A 21,590-nucleotide genomic window follows, 5' to 3' on the forward strand; every position below is an offset into this window, starting at 1 on the left:
TAGTAATTGCCTAAATGATAATATTAATTTCAATCGTGCTTCTTTTTTCTTTCTTTTTTTGTTGGCTGTCATAATCGTTTCGTCCAAAGCAATTGATAAAAGCAATAATTGCAGGTCTGTCTTCCATGCTGTGTTATGAATTGTGGAGCAATATGATATATCATATTACATAATTAATTATTTCAATTCTTTTATAAGAAATAACTAGTAATTTTTTTAAAAAAAATCTAACCCGTGATTAATTGAATAAAATAAAATATTAAATAATCTAAATATTTGTGACTTATTATCTTATAATTTTTTTAAAAATAAAATTAGAGACTTAGACAAGCATGTTTGGAAATATGGTTGCGATTGCTTTTCAAAATACTTTTTATTTGGAAATGTATCAAAATAATATTTTTTTATTTTTTAAAAATTATTTTTAACATTAGCGCATTAAAATATTTAAAAAAATCAAAAACATATTAATTTAAAGTAAAAAAATAAAAAAAATTTAAATTTTTTCAAAAATATTTTTGAAATATAAAAACAAAGGTAATCTTATTTAGGTTTGGGTTGCCTTGATTTTGCGTAATCTATATAATTTTATAACCTTATAGTCAAATCTTTATCCATTCGTCATTAATTAAATAAAAAAAAACATATATATTAAATGTGAGCATGCCTCTCACCCCAATATTATTTTAAAAATGAATTTAATGCTTGTCATCAACCACACATAACTCATATAACCTAGAATGATGACAGCTTTCTTAGTGACTTGTTATCACTATTAGGCTTTTATTATAGAGTAGTTCAAAATTATAGATAATAAATACAAATCCTGATAATTAGAATGTCCTCAAATAGGAATGTTCTAAAATTTAATGTTCTAAAATTGTTGCCCTACAACTAAACACACACAAGCAAAAAACTTTATAAGCCCTCGTTTCAAATCTAAATTAATTTAGATATTAGAATGTCCTCAAATAGGAATGGTAATGGGTTCTCGTGAATTGAATTTCTTGATATTTATATTTTATTTATTATTTATAAAGTAAAATATTTAAAATTCATAAATTATCCATCAAGTTTTAAATATTCAATGGATATCTATTATCTATTATTATTTATTAATTAATAAAAAAATAAAATAGTTAAAATATATATGTTTTATGTCAATATTTATATATGAATATATCATATTGTATTTGTATTCAAAAAATCTAAATATTCTATAAATATATTTATATAATATAAATATATATTTTGGGTTAGGTTTGGAAAAGTTTTGGGTCAATTTTGACTATATTCATATCTTACTCATTATCCACTAAGTTCAAAAAATACTCATCTATTCGGATCGGCATCTCTCAGGTTCAGATTAAATTGTCATCTCTATCCTCAAATTCATAAAGGGAGTTATTTTACAAGTTTTACAACTATATAAATCAATTTCTATTATCTCCTCGACCTCTTTAAAAGATCGTTCTCATCAAAGGTTTTCAATAACCTTATTAGTGGCACCATTCATGGAAAACACTCTTTGAACAAATACTGCCCTTCTTCTATTTTATAAGTTTAAGGTTTCTTTCTATAACTATGACTACTAATCAAGATACATCAAGGGTTGGAAGATTTATTGGCCTTTCAACTAACAATACTCCTTGATCTTCAAAGATTATATCAACAAGTGAAGCTTATAACTGAGGCTAGAAATAGCCAAAAACCCTACAAACTCCACTTGTTTCACCTCTTTCTCCTTCTAATATGTTCAAACAACTTCTTTTTTAAGGTAGAGGAAGAACAAAATGACAAGGTAAAAAAAAAAAGATTGTCATCACTCTTATAATCTTTATGGAAGTTGTTCTCGTAACTATGAGAAGCACTCTCCAAGTAGACAATAGAAAAGCGATATGGAAAAGGCTAAAAAAATATTAAACAAAAACCAAAACCGATCCATAACCACCACCATTATTCTTCAAACTCCTCTAGTAATCCTATAGAAAAAGTCATCGGTAAAAGTCAGTTCATAGTGGTTTAGACTATTGAGGTAGAATTATATTATCCTCATCAGTAAAGACCTTTTTATTAATAAGATATGTCTTGATACTTGTCTCCCTTAAAAATTTATTACTACCAAAATAAAATTTTAAAGTTATAATGGATTAACTACCTCTAGATAGCATGTGAAAAATATACATAGTAACCTACAGTTAATCATATAAGATACCAACATAATGTGCAAGATTTTGCCTACAACATTTAGAGGGCTCAAACATGGTGTCATAACTTAAATCCTGACTCTATATTTATCTTTGAGGATCTCTATATTAAGCTCATTTTCTGATTTAGCACTAGTATCCCAATAGAAATAATTTTTACAAATTTTTTTTGTTATCTCTTAAAAAGAAGACGAGAGCATAAAAGCTTACCTTACAAGGTTTAATAAAGATATGTTAAAAGTATAAAGCTTATTAGAGTTGAAAACCATAAAGGTTTTGATTAATGAGGTCCATGACCTAGCTTTATAAAATGAATTAAACCCCCTCTCGGATAAAAAACTTTGAAAAGCTATGCAAGCTATAACAAATTATATTTGGGTGTAGGAAACGAGTATGGAAAGATAATTTCATCTTCATAACCATATGTGATAGGATAAATGACTTAAGTAAAGTTAATCTCTATACAACTCTTGGGTAATAAGAAAAACTCAAAACGGTTAGTGTATTATTGTCTTCGCTTTTAAGGCTTCAAACCATACAATTGAAAGTCAACTAAATAAAAGTTTACATGATTATCCAAGAAAAAGACTATATGTTTCACCATCCCATCCACAAAACTAAAATCATAAAAAAGTATTGTTTATTTTATAAATATAAAAACCACAATACAATGAATGCTTTATCTAAAAAAAGATATAAAGGCTTATAAACAAGGGCTATCTCTAATAATTTGTAAAAAAGAGTACTTTGACCACACTAGAGAAGGGGTGGAAATAGGGATATCAAAAGGTATTTTTAAAGATAAACATAATCCTAAGTGAATTATACCATACGAGAGACTTTAACTAAGAAAACAAAGTATATGAGAAACAAGTATCGGTGATGTCTTTTTCCTGAACTTAAAGAATAAGTCAATTATGTTTACCTTAGAATTTGGATAAGATATAACTTTCCTTTATATGATACCATACTGATAACCAAAATCCTCACCAATCACCAAGTTCAATAGAGATCCAATGGAAAGTGGTAATACGATAAATATTCTTTTAAAAAATATGATGAACTATATCTTAATAAATAATTCTAAAATAAAGTTGGTTAAACACCATTGATTGAGATATAAAGAAAGGTATGTTAGTGGAAGGTTAAATATATCAATCATTATGGGTACCTATCATAAATACAAAACTCTCTAGCAAACCTTCGTAGTCATCAAAATATACTTAGTTTACAATGTCATAATTGGATGACCCTTCATTCATGAGATTAATTTTATGATTAGCATCATATATTTAGCCATGACATTCTCCATAAAAACAAATAGGCATAATAAGAAGAACTAATTGGCATCAAAGATGTTCATATCTATTTGTCTTAGAAAGCAAAATGATATGTTTATGAAGGATCAAAGGAGTTTAAACTCTAGTGCCAACCCTAGCTGACCATAAAAGTTCAAGCTTTGATGGACTTCATAGTTGAATGCTCATTCAAAGAGTATCTCAAGGGTAAAAGGATACCATAACCAAATCTATACCTTTTATCATTGTTTGGAAACTATTTATAGATGGGTCCTCCAATGTAAATGAGTATGGAGCTGGAATTGTGCTAATTAGCCTCGAAAAACATACCATTAAATATGGATTATGTTTTAAGTTTTATTTACCCAACAATATAGTGGAATATAAAACTCTCTAAGCCAACCTTAACCTAGAAAAATCTTTAACCGCCAATTCTTTACAAGTGCATAATGACTCATAATTGTCAGTAGGTCAATGTAGGGGTATTAATTAGTATTAGAAGATACTAGGGCTGCTAGTTGGTTAAAAAAAAAAAAGGAAAAACAATCTTTATTGTAAGAATTCCATGCTCTTCCAAGGGGAATGATTTTACAGATTTACAGCTTCAACAACATCATTTGTCAGCAAGATCTTCAGCCATCTTATCCATAACTTGGAAGCTTACTTATCTTTGAGGATTTCGAACCTTGTCAATGGGGATTCCATGATCCCTCGATTGTTTATCCCTATGATGAGAGAGACTTGTTTGTCAGATATGGTGGAAGTGCATAAAATTAGTGGAAATTGTTGGTGGCTTCAAAATTCAGTTCATGAAAGATCATTCAAAGCGAGTTTGGTCTTGAACAGTTTGCAGAGGAACAAGCTCAGGTAATTTTATATAACAAGAAGGATTTCTTAAGAGATCGAGTAACTATGAAAAGAAATAGAAGCAATCGAGCAACAACGTGAGCATTATATAACATACATCAATACTGAAACAACAGATATAATGAAGCAGTGCTTTAGTGATGCTTTGGTAATGAAATGGAAGCCTGCAGCTGACAGTCTGCTTTAGATTGGATGCAAAATATATAATCCTTCTAGCTCTCACTAGCCAAAATTCTCGTCTGATTTAAGACAATTTATTGTATACAGTTACAATCTTGGATTGTGAGCCGGTAAGGGAGGGATTCCAGTTCCATCAGGTTTTTCTATTTCCTGCTTTCATTCCTTCATTATGGAAAAATGGTTTCAGATCAAGGAGAAGAATATCTTTATTATTATCGTAAGTAAGCATGTTTTAAGAACCTGTTCACTGTGATCATAGAAGTGGAATTTCCATTTCAACTTCAACAGAGAAACCTGTAAAACAAAAATGATAATCTTGATGTGATATGTTATCTAGACAAAAAGGTAGACAATTGATAAGGGAAATAAGAGAGATTCTGGTGGCTATTTTGAAAGGACACTGTGATTTGGATTTCATAATATTTTATCTTTTCCAAATCATAAATCTTCAAAACGAAACAACTAATGCAAGTGAAAGAAAAAAAGTAGAATTCTTATGCATCATATTTTAAGAGAGAAAAAATATTATCCTAGTCTATTCCTTCTGGTTTCCACTACAATATTCCACTGTAGACTATTTCTAACAAGATTTCAGGACTTGATAGTACAGAATCTGCTTGCCTAGTGATGACTTGTGTTTTCATCAATCATATCATGGTAAGCCTGTTCTACTAGAAGACATAACAACAGAGCTCCACCACTGTTAATAATATCCTTCTGAAATCTCACTCTTTAGAAGTTGTCTCGAGTATGTAGGGGAGCAAATCATTCAGTTGGATACTTCCTACAGTAGATTCTCATTTTCTGTCTGTTCATCAACCTTCTTCGAGTTACAGATTTTTATGCTTATCATCATTGTTGTCACCACAAAAATACATAGCAGAATGTTCAAGATCATAGACACAGCTTCACCTGACAATACATGCACAATTGAAAAACCTGCAAAAGTAAGATCTGAATGTTAAACTGATCTCCATATCAAATTATGTATTTAAGTTGCTTCTGAATAGGGCAGCAGAGGACCTAAGTGAACAACAACAAAACCTAAGGATTTTAATTCTCAATAATGAAAATGAAATAAGTACACGCCTAATTGTGAAAAATGTGTGTGGATACTTGTTAGAAATTCGAAGTACGGGAAAGGTGGACCACTGCTATGATATTTTAGAAAATGAATGCTCTCTCTGGTACCCAGAAGGAAACTTCATGAAATACCCAGAAGACTTTTCCTAGTCTTGTTTACAATTCAAAGTCATTGTCAATTTGATCAACTTGTTCCAGGCATCAGATTAGTAACCTCTTAGCAGCACCATTCGGCAATGACTAGTAGCTAACAGTGATCCAAGGGCTATCAGAAGATTATGACTTTACCTTTATCCAGTGTTATGTTGGGACAGCCTGATTTTGGTCCTGCTTTGGACTGGAACACACATGAGCCTACTTGTTCTTCAAAATCTTTGCGCCCAGGCAAACTCCAAGTTAATCCAAGGCCAAAACTATTATCAGCAAGATAAGGACTGTATGAAAATGGAATGGGAATAGCTTTCAATGGTCTGCAAGAAACTGGAATGGGCAACGAAGATTCGACTGTGTAAACATGATGTCTGGAACCACTCAAGCATGAAACCTCATCGAAAGAAGGCGAAAGCCTGGTTGAGCAGTTGAGGTATATAAAGTTCTTCAAAAGATAGTAATACTGGAAAGGTGTACCGGAGAGGTTGAGATTAAGAAAGACTTCATGGACACAACTTTTGGGGTCAAGAAGACTGAGTTTTCTGATATCATAAGAGATGGATTTCACAACCAAGGGTCCATAAGTTGGGAAATGAATCATGGTGGTGTTATCTCTGCAAACAAGTTCGAAACCAGGATTACCACAGTGCTGGGGTTGTTGGCCTAATGCTCGGAATGGGAAACGGATATCAGGACCGCCGTGACTGCACTTAACCATTGGACATTTGGATTCAAAAGCATTTATGGTTAGAAACATGGAGGAGAAGAGTGTAAAGAACATAAAAGCATCCATTGTTTGTAATAACAAAGACACAACAGTTTGGCTGGTTCTGATTTCTCCCCTATACAAGTCACATAGAAAAGATCTTGCGCATCAACCTTGTCTGATTGAAATGCTAGACTATCAAGGAAATATGTACTCCTCACTACAAGTTAATTGCCTTCCAAGTAACTTGTTTCCTGGTAAATTCTCCCAATGGAAGATATACAAGATAGAAAGAAATATATTTTTTTCCCCAGTGGAATACAAACAAGATGGAAAGAAAGTACTATAAAGTTTGTTTCCAACTCGTAAATGTTGGGAAAACTATCTGGAAACAACTTACTTTTAATTTGCCCACGCACGCAGCACTTTTCTAGAGGACTTTCCTGCCTACCAAAGAACTCTTCTGAGGTTATGGAAAGGTTAAGAAGAAAATAAGAAAGTGTAGGACACACCCTAAATGAATGGAAGACATGCAGAATATTTTAATTTAGAGTGAGACTGCGCACTGCGAGGTCTTAGTCATGGAAGCCGTAGCCGGCCCTAAGTAACAAGATTAAATTGTTGGGTTTATTTACCTTCTACTTTTTTTGTTCCCCTGCTTTTGGTGCTGGAATATTTTCTTTACAAAAAGCAAGCAACGGGCTGCAAGGGGAGTTGAAGAGGTTGCTTGGGACCCAACTAAAAATCTGGGCATGGAAACAAGATGGTAGCTCCAGCGTTTGGTGATCTAAAATCTAGGCAGTGGCCTCTCTTTCACGTAGCCTTGATGGTGATGTATGCAGAATTTCAAAATCATTTACTGCAAATCACTTTCTGCTGCCTTCCACTTGTCTGTCTCTCTTGTATCCTCTGGAAGACTTCACTCGTGGGTCTTTCCGTAAGAAGATGACTTTTCATAGTATTTCGCCAACATTTACGTGATTTTGACCATTGGGCGCATGCTCTTCACAAAATTTTCTTTCTCCCAATTTGTAAGATTATAAACAGTGTATTTTGTTAACATTTACGTAGATTTCGACTTCTTCGTAAGATTCTGAACAGTATTAATTAATTGAAATTAAAAAAAAAAAACTAAAATATCTCATAGTTAAAACTATAACCTCACTTACAATGCACCGTGAATTGTAATATTGCATTGGAGTTTTTTTTTTGTTGTTATTTGGGTTTTTTTAATTATTATTTGATTATTTTTTAATTTCATTCTATCTATTTAAAGTTTAAAGTAGTGAGAATATATAGAATATTAATCGTCAGTTTGACAAAATCATATTTAATTTTATTGATTCAAAATAATCTAGACTTTTGGGATCAAATTGAAACATAAACAAATTTTCAACCACTTTTTTATTTACACCAAGCACTAAAAGGGAAAACTAGTTTGTCATGTGTAACACACGTGTAAACATGTGGGAAAGCAATTGTGCTGTGGTGGCACGTGTGCCTTCCTCTGAGATACGAATAGGGTATTTATCGGTATTATTTGAATTGTTTCAGTGGTGGCTTTTTCATGAGGCGGTGATGAGCTTCAGTAGGTCATTCTTTTTTCTTTTTTTCTCTTTTTTATCCTCTTATTGGTTTTCATACCTGACTCTCTCGAGTGGCTTTCAATTTCTCAATATCTAATTCGGTTTTTATTTTTTTATTATTATTTTTAATAAATTTTTATTTAATTTTACTTTTTACTATTAAACTGGTTAGAATTTAGTTTTATAATTTTTTTTTATTTTTATAGAATTATCTAGCTCTCATGATCCACGTCGTAAGTTTAGCAGGTTCACCCAGCCAGGTTTATTTGTAATTTTTTTAAAATTTTTCTTTTATAGTTTTATTTCAGTTTCACAAATCAGGTTGGAGATTTAACAACTAACTCAGGTTAACTTAGGTAATTTTTTAATCTTTTTTAATTGATTTTTTTTAATTTCGTTCTTCAATACTAAGTTGGCTTTGAATTAGTCTTCATAATTTTTTTATTTAATTCCTACTGGATATCTCATTCACATGACCCAAGTTGTATGTGTGACAGGTTAACCCGAGTTGACTCGATCGGGTCATTTTTTATAGGTTCTTTTTCTAAAATTGAATATATATTTTTTAGTTTCATCTTTTAATATTTTATTGATTAATATATATTTATATTCTTAGATTAATTAAAAATATATTTTTGATATTATTTAATTTTTATTTGCTATCGAGTAAGAAAATCTTTTTATTGGCAAAAATTATTTTTGTGCATGCTATCATGATCATTTTTTTTGTTTAATTCAGTTAATTTACTGTGGTTGTCTATTTTTATTATCATATAATTAAATGAAATGAACTTATTGAACCTAGTTGGGTCTATAACTCAAGTTATAGATTTTTTTTGCTTCTAGAAAATACACTAGTACTGTCTAAATTTTTTTAAAAAAAAAATCAAATTTTCTTTAGTCCGACTCATAACCTAGCACATGTTGCTAATCTAGTCTTTGATAAAATTTAAGCAATTTCATAGCAAAAGGTAAATGAGTTCGATTACTGAGACGTTGGTTTAATGGAAAAGGAGCATTAGTTATAGGTTAGAGGTTAAAAAAAAATTATTGCTCAAGTTATGTGTATTAGTTATAACTAGTTATATGCTTTGTTGTAGGATGATTTTCAAAATCTATTTTTATTTAATTTTATGATAATGAGAAATTATTTTTTAAATTATTTCAATTATCTAAATTATAGGAAAAAATATTTGAGAATTTATTTAATCATGTGATAATGAGAATTTATATAATTTTTTGTATAGATTAATTAATAATATCACCATAAAAAAAACTTAAATTTTATTTGAAAAATAATGCTTTTAATTATAAAAAAAATTATTAACACTGATTAACGAAGAAAATTTTTCCCAGTAAAAAACAAAAGATCTAAGCACATGCAAAAACTTTACCTCAGTTGTCCTTCTCGTTTGACTCGCTTTCTCTCATTTATCATGGAAGCTAATTTAAGCTAATTTATTACACTTGAAGGCCTAGCTGCTGTGGTTAATCGTGTGACTTGTTTCGTTCCCGTCTCGGGTTCGACCCTCTATATGCACGCTTGTCACCCCCGCGGTGCCTAACCTGCCCCTGGGCTTGCAGGATGTCCAGTGAACCGTGGGGAATAGTCGTGATGCGCGCAAGCTGGCCCGGACACCCCACGTAAATCAAAAAAAAAATTTAAGATGAATAGATTCTTTGATTTTTTTTGCGATAATTAAAATAAATGATCATAGAAACTCCAATGATCTAATTTTTTTAAATATATTTTTTTCTTGTTAATATTTCTTTTGATTATTAATGATTTTTATTTTCATGGATCTATGATTTTTATTGATAAGAACTTATATCAATTAAAATAAATATACGTCAAAACTCAAATAATTTAAATTAAGCAAGGGAAAAAATGCATTTCTTTAGGCAAAGCTTAATTTTATTTATCCATTAATTTTAAAGAGAATATTTTTTTTATGAAAAGCACATCTAATCTAATTAAAAGTAATTAGGATTCATAAAAAATTATAAAGCACAAAACGAAAAACATCGTCTCCACCATCAGTTTTACCTTCCTTCTCACTTAAATGGATATTCTCAACATCTATATTATAAGCCGGCAATTGCTGTCCCTTGCAAGGATAGGAGAGTTGACAATTGGACCGTAAAGGACTCGGGCATCCTCTTCCCAAGTAAAGACAGATCACTAGTCCAGATTCCCTGGTGGGTGTTGAGAAACTGAAATAAAACTTCCATTTATTAAATTACAGCAGGTATGGTTCGCTTGTTATTGTGTTTTGGAAATGTTTTTTTTTTAATTAATATTTTTAGATTATTTGATGTGTTGATGTTAAAAATAATTTTTAAAAAATAAAAAATAATTATTTTAATGTGTTTTAAAATAAAAAACATTTTAAAAAGCAATTATTATTATACTCCTAAATACACCAATATGATTTCAGTGCAGAACTATCTTCACTGACATGAAATTCATGTTATGCAGGTTATATTATATTATTTTTTATATAGTTCAAAAAAATATTCTACTATAAAAACACAATAATATTGTTTAAATATTTTTTATATTAAAAAATAATTAATTTGACCCACGTTATAATGTGGGCAATGATATAATATAAATTTAAATTGATTTAATCAATTAAATCACAGTAAAAAAAAAACTCTTCATCAGTTTAATTTTAAACTTGAATTAAACAAAAAATTCAAGTTGGAAAAAAATTTTCTTTCAATTTTATTATTTTCATTCTCAATCTCGTACTCATATTTTTCTTCCCAATAATCTAGGTTGGTTTTTAATAGGTTATATCAAAAAAAATCTTACATAGTTTAATTCTAAACCAATTTATGCAAAAAGTTTACCAAGAGATTTTCTCTTTTAATTTAATGTTTTTTTTTAATTTCATCCTCATACTATTTTTATTGATTAACGGAGTTACTTTTAGACCAACCAAGTTAATTAGATGATATCAAACAAATTTCCATACAATTTAATTTTAAACTCGGACTAGACCAAAATTAGATAAGAAGGTTTCAATGTTTATCCACTAAACAGGTTTAATAACAGCATTAAATAGTTTACATTAAATAATTTTTTATTGTCTAAATATTTTTTGTTATGTTTTTTTAAACTTGGACTAGCAATGTTGAGCAAGCCTGTGAAATAATATAAAGTGTATAAACTAAACAATTCTGATAATAATAATAATAATAATAATAATAATAATAATAATAATAATTAAAAAAAAAATCAATTTCGACCATACAAAGTAATAGAATGGTTCATCGAATCACTCGTTAGATTTACATTCTATTATATCAGCCGAACATGACATTTTCACTTGCATCATATTTCAAGTCAGTTCCAACTTAAAACTTGCCAGAGCAAAAGGAAAAAAAAAAAAAAAAAACCATTGGGTAATCCAGCAGTCACAATTTATGAACAACCAATGCGAGCTTCTTTGGAAACTGATATCATATATCAGCAGCCCATTGGGGGTTGTATACTATGATAGTGCATAAGTTGTTTTGGTACAAGATGCTGAGGAATAGCCATACCTTTAGAAAAATCACAGGCACTTTGAGAAGTCTGAAGCAAGATCGTCACATGCCAGGACACATAAACTAAAGTACTCAAATAATTCAGCCAAGACACATTCTCCGGTCTACCAATATGATACACTAAAGTACAAACAATAGAAAGATCCAAGATAGAAAGAATAGGAATTGCAGGACAAACCCTATAGGAGTTCCTTTGCTAGCCTCACTGGTTTCTCCATTAAAAATGCAACTTCACCATTTGGTGCAGTGAGCAGATGATGATTTGAACCCTCTTCTTCACTCCCTGCTGTCATAGATGACGCAACAGATTCCAACCCATCATCATCATCATCATCTGCATTGGCATTGGGACCAAGGTAAGAAAACATGTATCCATCAAAGTACCAAACAACCACATGCAGACATCCCCTCCGGAATCTGCATGCACACACCGACGTGGAAGAGCAATACCCCTTCTTAACATTCAGAGCATTCATTGATGGGAAATCTTAGAGCTCAATCAATTGAATGAAAATGGATTCCCAACCTGATACCTATATACACACTGTTCTATACATTAATGGCCACCTATTCAGGTAGAATAATTAAGAGAGCCATGCACGGTAAACTTCCTAATATCCATGATTCATCAGCTAAGAAAAAAGTCACGGCTAGTGAGATGGCTAGAGCAATCTGCAGCCTGCTGGCAGTTAAACCACATATTTTCTTTGTTCAAGCATGGTGCTCATTCATTCTTATTATGATCCATTATCAACAAAGAAATGCTCCTGGGGTCTTTCTAATTTATTTTACCAGGATGTTATTGGGGTGGCTCTACCTCTATGTCACATCTAACTGTTAGGTTTTTTCTTGGGTTTGATCCCAGTTCTACCAGAAAAAGAAGTGATCAAGAATACACAGTCAATTCGCTTTGTTGAGGAATACAACTTTAAATAATGCCTTCATCAACTTGAACACCCAGTAAGATAAATTCTCCTGCAGATCTTGAACTAACGAAGGGAAGAAACATGATTAATGGAAGAAAATTACCAGAATATGTTGGATGATCAGGAAGATGTCTAACTGCTGTGATCTGTATGCTTTCTGGCAGTAAACAATTACAGAAAGAACCTGAAACCTCAAATAAAAGCTCCTCGATCAGACAGGGAAATATTAGAACTGGACCACAAAATCCAAAAACACAGAGCTGAGAAACTTAGCAGCTAGGCTGCCGACATTTGAAACCACCATATAACTCATATATTATTTACAAAAATACAAAGCAATGCTGGTTATTCACAGTTATTGATAAGGCACAAACATTGGCCACAAATTCCAACAAAAAGTCGCATTTAAAATTGCACACTTTTTTTATCTTTTTTTTTTATGAAAATAATTGATCACTTTTGCGTGCAGAGTACTACACCTAGAAAATCTCCAGTGAACTAGAAAGTAGCTTCTCATATAACATGACATGCGACTAACCTAATCGAGCCATTCGATTTATCCATCCAGGAATAGGCTTTCCAGTTAATTGCTTACAGACTTCATCAGTAAAGTGGTTGCAATTCTTGGCAATCAAATGGTAGGTGTCTCCATGATATTCTGCAGAAAGATGTTCCATGAATGACCGAAATTCTGAACGAGACATGTTGGTGCTGCCCAATAACACAGACCGTCGAAAAATGAAGCCTGGACAACTTCTTGGTTCCACCTCAAACACCCCACTGGTTGGGTACTCATGGGCTCCGAAGCCATACTCCATACCATGCACTGATTAAAAGATCAGTTGCAACAGGTTAATGCACATAAATTTCCAAGATAGAGACGCTGAAGAAAATGACAGGTTGATTTATTATTCACACAGACCTGATTTTAGAGTAAAAACAATCATTGAAATTGGAACATGGTGATGGTTAGAGAATATGGATTTAGTGTCAACTAAAATTCAGGTCAATTTGAAGTGCTATTAAGGATTATCAATCACCACAGCTGTTATAGTTATTTTTAGCCAGATACAAATTAAAACAATTTGTTGTTGTTGTTGTTTTAGGGGTTTGAGAGCACAGCTGTTTATACCTAGACTTCCTAAAATATCTTTCTCCTCAATAACAAAAATGATAGTGATCTTTCCTGTCTGACGACTTGCATATAACTAGCTACAAATAGCCACAGTCGATAGTTCAGATTAGATATCTGCCTAATGCTGATAAGAAATGTAAGAACATTATCATGCACAAGACACCTATAAGGTTTAAAGGTGTCTTGCAGCTTGCATCGGGAAAAATAACCACGCTAATCAAAATTAATGAGATGTGATAAGCTGAGATCTGATGGCACTGCCTTAAAAGCAACCATAACAGCGCATTATAAGGACATTATCATGCTTGTAGATGAAGCAGCAAACTCAAACTTGATGGATCTTGCAATCATGAAAATTCTAAGTTATGGAATAGTATGCTACAGAACTTGAGTGGTTTTTACATAGCCCTGCCTGGTAATCACTTGGTTCCCTACGTAACTGATGTCAGCTATTAGGCAATCTGTCCCAATCCTGCACCAAGTTAGCAAGTTAGCAACTAAGCACAGCACAACACCAATGATGTTGACGATAGTAACCTTGAATTATCACATCCTAAATAAGTCATTCAAGGAAAAGGAGAGTTTCCATTGTCTTGCCAAAAGAAATTCATATCTTAGGATCTCACTAATGAACATCTAGAGGAAACTATCCTACTTCCAGGAGTAATTTCCTTTTAACTCCAGCTGGAAAAGCTTCAATCAGGAGTTACTTGTCATTGAATGGTTGAGACATCTTACAATGGGAGAATTCCAGCTATTTCTCCGGACAACTCAAAATATGATTCTAAATTTCATCTCTTTTTCAACTCCCATGTTAATGTGTCGTTTACATCTCAAGTTTACTATGTTAATACAAACAATGTTAATTCCAAACAAAAGAACCCTAGAGAAGAAATAGATCATTTGATATTCTAGATAGCCCATAGAAAATAAAGACCACAGCATAGCACAAAACCTTTTACAAGCATATTTTACTCAAGTGATATGATTACATCTCTAGGTTCTAACAATCTGATTACTCCTAATAACAATCCATTGATACCGCTGTACCATGAATCCTCCAAATTGGAACACCAAGTTCCCTTGACCTTCAAACCTAGTTTGTAATTTGTTCTAAGAATACAGCATGAATACAAAAGGGAATACAGAAAAAAGAAGGCTGTTGGGAACGAGTTTGACAAGAGGAGAATTGGTTCCATACATGCAGTGTACAGCTAAAGCTTAACTAATCTCACATATAGTTAGCTTCAATCCAATCCAACCAGCAATCCTCTATCATGTGAATTCGAAAAGATGTTAAAACTCACCCACAAAAAGGCAAACATATCAGATAAGAAATATGTTTCAATATTGCAAATGTTTTATCTTATATCCAGCAGTACTATATTAGATAAATCATCCTAATACATGGAGAAACTCAGACCATAAAACATAATTTCAAGCCACCTTTAAGTAGCTTCTGCTAAGCCTTCCTCAAGATGTCTCATGTATTACCATTTTCAAGGGTTTATTTCAGGTAAATAAAGTACCAAGTTCTCCTCAGGCACTTATACTTCTCCTAAAAAATCCTTAGACAATCAAATAAGTAAAAGAGCATCAAGTTACTGATTTTGCAATTCATAATCCAAGCAGCCCACATTTAACAGCTGCTGTGAGATAACACTAGATCTGAACATCCTAAGCTATAAACTTTGTTTCAAGTGTTTAATGTTCAGTTAAAGGTGGTGTAGAATGAATAGCGTTTTGGCTTTTTTCTAACCATATGTCTGCTTTTGTTACGTCAGCCTGCTGTCACAATAGAAATAAGAATTCCATTTCAGTAAAATGGTGACCTCCAATATTAACCAGAAATATTTGAAATTGATGCTAATTTTGAGGATATAAAATTTCATAGAATTGTTGCTCAAAGGTAAAATACCACTTTCTTTCTGAATTGGTTAGAGATAAATACTATTTACGAGGGAAGGCTATATAAAACCACCTATGCACCTTTGATTTTGGCAAGAAGTTTGCCCCATGAGTTTGCTCCTTTATTTTCATTTTTGCATGTAAATGAAACTCCCTGAAATAATACCTACACACTTAATGAACAGCCCATGATGGACTGAATTTCATGATTTTGGGTTCAATTATTTCTTTTGGCAGTAGTAGTTACCTTCTTCATGAAATCACATCACCAATGTTTCTAGCTTTTGTATTTAACAACCAATTAACTTTACGGGGAAAAAAAAGAGCAACGGAGTAAAATGAGTGGGCAAACATTTCTAGTTCAAAAATAAATAGTGGCAGGGGGATGCGTAAATACAGGGGAGTTGCTTGTGCATAATGAAATTATGAAGCACACATCACAAGTTGGTTTCCTTGCAACTTAATGCAACAACCATTTTCTTCAAAGCTGCAATAATCTCATCAGAGTTCATGAAAATATAAATGTTAAGAAAATTATTTGCTACAAGAGATTTGAGCATTTGGATAACATTTTTCTAAATTTTACAAGATCTAATATAGATGAATCAAACTTTCTTTTCTACGTTACATTTAAAAGTGGAAGGCAAATTATCTAAACAAGGGAAATCTTTCACAATCAGCATTTTCTTTCTCATGCACAATCCAAGATGCATTATGGTTTCACTGTCTCGCACAATATGGATTTTCCAAGGCAATTATTTAAGGTGCTTGTGTGTTTCTATGGTCATTCTGGGAGTGAAATCAATCTTCTGTGAGAAAGGAAGCTTTGTGTTTATTTTTCTGTTTGTGAGAACAACTCTTGGGCCTTGGAAAAGCTTCCGAGTGAGCCAGAAGTTTTCTTTCAGATATTATGCGCGTATCATAAAATTCTGCTTCTTATCATCTCCATCTTCCTTCCTTCTGGTGCATTTGCCTCCCCCCTCCCTCCTTACAGTTATCGTGGGAAAACTAGTTTTCAAATAAAAACTTAAGGATGTCTCATGAGTGGCACCATCATAATTCCCTTACAGTGGGAAATGTTGCTTAGCACGATCTTCTTAATAATCTTGTTTCTAAAAGTTAGCCTATTTCCACATATACATGGTATCAGCATCAAGTTCAGAAAGAGTAGTTCATCCTTCTTGCTCATAGTTTCTGCCAATTTGGAACTTCCACTCTAACAGTTTGTGAATGTGTGGACCGTGGAAGGAAATAAACTAGCATAAATTTGCTCCTTGCTCCTTCTAGATTTAATTTAGTGAAGAAATGAGTTGTGTCACATGTGCAGGGTGATTATAAGAAATTTTGGATACTGAATTTATCCTACCAATGAGACGGGAATTATTCAATCTGCATCTGTAAAGATAGATACTTTACATTATTTTTAAGCAATAACTCTTTTGAATTAAATAAACAAGAGATTCCGTTGATTACTTTGAGAAGTAGATGCCATCTTAGCCACTGTGTTACTGCATATTGCATCTCTATGATCCATATCCAATTCATATTGGTCAGGAAAAAAAAAAGGTTTGATGGTTATAAATGCGACAATGCATCATAGTGATGCATTTGTTCATGTCTCAAGATATCAATGACTCTTATGTGCAGGAATACTTTATTCTTCGGTGATCTGCCCTATTGCAAACGCAACCTTCTAGTCTTAATCCTTTAAAAATGCCAAACTCTTCTGACTCGTGATTCCCTCATCATGAACTCAGTCTACCTTAAAAAGTCTCCAGAAATAGAATTTTTACCCTAACATACCCTGTTACCAAAGGCAAAATAAAAAAAATCCACGCAGGTTGAACAATGATTATCATTTGGAGTTTCTATTAATGCACAACTATCAAGCCAAAAGTCCACAACCTAGAATACTCTCACCAAGCAAAATTCAACTAGAAATGCCAAAATCATGCAGATTAAGCAGCAAGAAAGAAAACAAAATAAGTCTATCATCTATTAACATTCAATTAATTACCTTCAATACCGGAATGGAAGATCCCGAGGCCAAACCAATAAAGGTAGTTATTTATAGGTGTAAGATCATAGATGTTAAGATACAACATCACGCGACTGCTCCCTCCATTACTCTGCTCCTTCTCCTTCTCCGAGCTTGAGCTTGAACTTGAACTCAAAGGAAACAACCGCATTGTTTGCAATCCACGATTCTTCAATTTACAGTCCAGATTTTCTCTATCACAAACTCACCATCCTCTAAAGCAATTCAATAGAGTCCTAAAAAAACAGAATAACACAAAAATTACAAGAAATTGAAGCGAGAGAAAAAAAGGTTGATCAAGCTGTTTGGTTGCTGTGAAAAGTTGGAGTGCTTAGTTTTTAACTCTTTCTTGCATTTTCTCGGCAACCAACCAAACAGAGGATATAAAGAGAGAGTTATGTGCAAGTAATAGAAGCGAACAAACCCTAGCAAAAATTGAAACTACAAAAAAACTATTAGAAAAGAATTCAATTGTAACAGAAGGAGGGGAAGAAAGAAAGAGACGGCAGTGTTCATATATATATATATATATATATATATATATATATATAAAAGCGCAGGCAGGGAGAAACAGAGAGCTTACGAGAGATGATTATTTAGGAAAATGAGTCTCTCGGATCGGAAAGTGGGAGGGAGGGGGTTGAATCACTTTCCGCTGTTCTTGTTTGTCCAGGGAGGAAAGAAAAGGAGTTGGCCTGAATGATTAGAGCTTCTATTTAATTAAAGTTAGTTAACTATCATTATTTAATTCATTAATTAACTATGATTAGCAGTGTCTCCTACCTTCATTTAAAAACAAGCCAAAAACATTCCTCGACTCTGTATATGATCACACAGGCCAAAAGGGATGTATGATCAGTTTCACAGCGACCCAAACGACAGACCCAAGGACAGGTAAAAAAAGTTAAAAATAGGTCTTATCTTTCTTTCTACCTTCCAAACTAACAGTTCAATACCGCCACTTAAATTGATCTCAAAATTCTTCTAGCTACATGCCAAACATGTTTGTCATTATTGACTTCACGGCATTAATTAATTCAATCATTAACAATTATTAACCCAAAAAAAGGGGTTTTTTTCCCTGTATATCTACATGAAACACTATTTATTAGTTTATTGGAATAGTTGTTTTTTTTTTTATCTTTTCATACTAAATTTAATTTTTTCTAGGTTATTTTACTTTTAAGATACGAGTCGCGAGTTAACCTGATTAATTTAAGTTTTTTTTAATTAATTATTTTTATTTTATTCTATAATATTAAATTAATTAAAAATTAGAATTTATAATTTATTTTGTTTGCTTTCTATTAAATTATGCTGACATCATGACCTAGAAAACGGTGTTTAAATGATTAGCCCGCATTGATCCAGATTGTTTTTTTGTATTTTTTTTTAATTGATATTTTTTTTAATTTCATCATTTAACATTGGATCAATTAGAAATTGAGCTTCATAATCTGTTTTAATTTAATTTCTATGGGGATATACTGGTCTCATGATCAGGTTCACGGGTTTTGGCATTTTAACTCTGGTTAAATTGAGTTGTTTTTTTTTGTTTTTTTCTAAGAGGTTATCTAGGTTTCATAACTCGGTCCTCGGGTCCTTCAACTCTGTATTTGCTTTTTATTGAGTTGTTCTTATCTCATGACCCGGATCACAGGTTTAGCAGGTTAACCCAGTCGACTTGATCTTTTTTTAATTGATTTCTTTTTTCAATTTCATCAATTAATATTGTGTTTGATTAAGAATTAGACTTCATGATTTATTTTGATTTGTTTTTTCTTAGGTTATTACAGTCTCATAACATGAGAATAATGCTTAACGGGTTAACCTGGGTTGAATTGGCTAATTTTTTGTGTCATTTTTATAATTTCAATTTTTACAAATTTCATCGTTCAACAATGGATCTGGTATGGTCAATTGGAATTGAACTTCGTAATTTGTTTTAATTTGTTCCTTATGGGTTATCTTAGTCATATAAATAGAGTGTTGAATCAGTTTGTTTTTGTTTATTAGTGTATCTCGATATCATAACCCGAGTCATGAATTTGACAAATTAAATCATGTTATTTCTTATGTGTTTTTTTAATTAATTTATTTTTCTAATCTCATCCTTTAACACCGCCGAAAGTGAACGGGCTGCATTTCCTTCCAAATGGAGTGACTGCCTCATTGGATTGGACGGCTTGGGGAAGAAATGCAGCAACTAGCTGGGCAATAAGCAATGCGTCAACCTCTGAGCCATTGAACGAAAGAAACAGCTCAAAAAGGAAGTAACCATGCCAGAAAATGGAATGATTAGAGAATGAAAACTGGGAGCCCTCATCTGGCTTTGGGGCCATGCCTTGTGTGGCACGAGCATATCATTGTCAGGCATCACTCATGGCATTGTCTAACTTTGCTCCTCGGAGTGGGGGAATGGTGGCTGGAATATGGATTCTAAGATTTTGTCCATTTGTCACCAAACCGACATTTAATTTCTACTGTTTAAGATTGAATGTTCATTGTAATGTTGCTTCTTTCTTTCTTTCTTTCTTCCTTTCTTCTTTGAGTGAAAAAAATGTAACTAAGTTTTGCATCATAATTATGATTAGTTTGTATTATAGTATCTAACTTAACCTGGTTTAGATAGTGTTTGAGATTACAGTCGTAGTTATTTTTCAAAATATTTTTTATTTGAAAATGTATTAAAATATTTTTTTACTTTTAAAAATTTATTTTTGACATCAACACATTAAAACGATTCTAAAATATATAAAAATTAATTTAAAACAAAAAAATTCAAAAAATTTCAAAAGTGTTTTTTTATTGCAAAAACAAACACGCACTTAACATTGTCATTAGTGAACTTCTTGAAAGGCAGAATATTATTACATAAACCTATAACACTTGTTCACTTGCCTTGATTTACCGTGGATTGATGATTTTGCTCTAACAAATAATCAATTGAACTGGCCTTGGGGGTAAAATATTCTTTTCAAGGGGTTCATTTGTCATTTTATGTTTGTTTAGGGCATCTCAATCTTTTCTCAATTTCTTTGCACAGTAAATTTACTTGAATACCCTTCAAACCAAAAAAAAAACCTTGCCTAGGAGTATTTTATATTTTTTACTTTCTTAAGCACAATGTAATAACTCAATTACTCCTGGAATCAAAATTCTCAAGGCATAGATTCAAGGGCATTTGTGTATTTTCATAAGGGTTATTTCGTAGTAATTATTTTTTCATAGGAAAAATCTAATAATTTGATTTTTTAAAAAACAAAAGTTGTTGACACATGCGTCGCATACGTTAGCTACTTTGCTGCCTTGGACGACACATGCAACTGACTCCGATGGTTAAAAGACTTTGTCCATCACATCATTGGATTTCTCATGATATCCTCTTCCTCAGACGATGATACGTGTTGGTTATTTCTCGGTGGATTGTCTTCGATAAAGTTTTTCTTTTTTTCTCTTTTATCTCTCCTCTCTTGAAATTCATGCTGGCAATTTAGAATTTTAGGGTAGTCCCCATAGTTGCGTGTATTTGAGTGTTGATTCGCATTCTTTTGATTTGTAATTTTTATCTTTGATCCTTTTGTAAATTTTTTATTCCTTTTCAATTTCATTCTTCAATCTAAATCTATTGTTTTTATTTCTTTAATTTTGGTCTTGATTCTTTTATTTCTTAATTTTTTTTCTTGCCCGTTTTATAAACTTTTAATTGTTTCCAATTTCATCTTTAGATAAAAAAAAAATATTTTGTTATTTTTTTTAACTTAGACCTCATTGTTTTGGTAATTTCTTCTTTTAATTATTTTGTGAATTTAATTTTTATTTTTATTCAATCTAAACTTATTCATCCTCTCATTTGTTTTTTTTTAATTTGATCCTTATTCTTTTAATTTTTGTTTTTTCTTTTAGATCTTTTTGTATTATTTGTTTTTCAATTTTATCCTTTAACATTTG

The 21,590-nt window shown here is 31.8% G+C and overlaps 2 protein-coding genes across 2 annotated transcripts; both read right to left on the reverse strand.

Moving 5' to 3' along the window:
• Positions 1-5,024: 5,024 nt before the first annotated feature.
• On the reverse strand, positions 5,025-7,220 carry LOC133701187 (RING-H2 finger protein ATL22-like). Its single transcript, XM_062125017.1, has 2 exons — positions 5,924-7,220; positions 5,025-5,491 (listed from the first exon to the last, which is right to left on the reverse strand). Exons 1-2 carry the CDS (start codon positions 6,576-6,578, stop codon positions 5,337-5,339), a joined length of 810 nt encoding a protein of 269 aa, XP_061981001.1. The 5' UTR covers positions 6,579-7,220; the 3' UTR covers positions 5,025-5,336.
• Positions 7,221-11,506: 4,286 nt separating this feature from the next.
• Positions 11,507-18,421, reverse strand: LOC133700462 (deSI-like protein At4g17486). The gene is made up of 5 exons (XM_062123998.1): positions 18,223-18,421; positions 17,619-17,875; positions 13,097-13,384; positions 12,662-12,742; positions 11,507-11,966 (listed from the first exon to the last, which is right to left on the reverse strand). The coding sequence occupies exons 2-5, from the start codon at positions 17,788-17,790 to the stop codon at positions 11,812-11,814; spliced, it is 696 nt and encodes a 231-aa protein (XP_061979982.1). The 5' UTR covers positions 17,791-17,875; positions 18,223-18,421; the 3' UTR covers positions 11,507-11,811.
• Positions 18,422-21,590: the final 3,169 nt, after the last annotated feature.

This window comes from Populus nigra, chromosome 8 (assembly GCF_951802175.1).
Source record: "Populus nigra chromosome 8, ddPopNigr1.1, whole genome shotgun sequence".
Lineage (NCBI taxonomy): Eukaryota > Viridiplantae > Streptophyta > Magnoliopsida > Malpighiales > Salicaceae > Populus > Populus nigra.

What these genes read in the sequence shown, in the direction of transcription:
- LOC133701187 (XM_062125017.1), bottom strand. Translation starts at nt 6,578, where the DNA reads ATGGATGCTTTTATGTTCTTTACACTCTTCTCCTCCATGTTTCTAACC. An exon ending in CAACATAACACTGGATAAAG is followed by an intron (nt 5,492 to 5,923) that starts GTAAAGTCATAA and finishes TTACTTTTGCAG; the next exon opens with GTTTTTCAATTGTGCATGTA.
- LOC133700462 (XM_062123998.1), bottom strand. Translation starts at nt 17,790, where the DNA reads ATGCGGTTGTTTCCTTTGAGTTCAAGTTCAAGCTCAAGCTCGGAGAAG. An exon ending in CTTCCATTCCGGTATTGAAG is followed by an intron (nt 13,385 to 17,618) that starts GTAATTAATTGA and finishes TCTTTTAATCAG; the next exon opens with TGCATGGTATGGAGTATGGC. An exon ending in TGATCATCCAACATATTCTG is followed by an intron (nt 11,967 to 12,661) that starts GTAATTTTCTTC and finishes ATGCCAATGCAG; the next exon opens with ATGATGATGATGATGATGGG.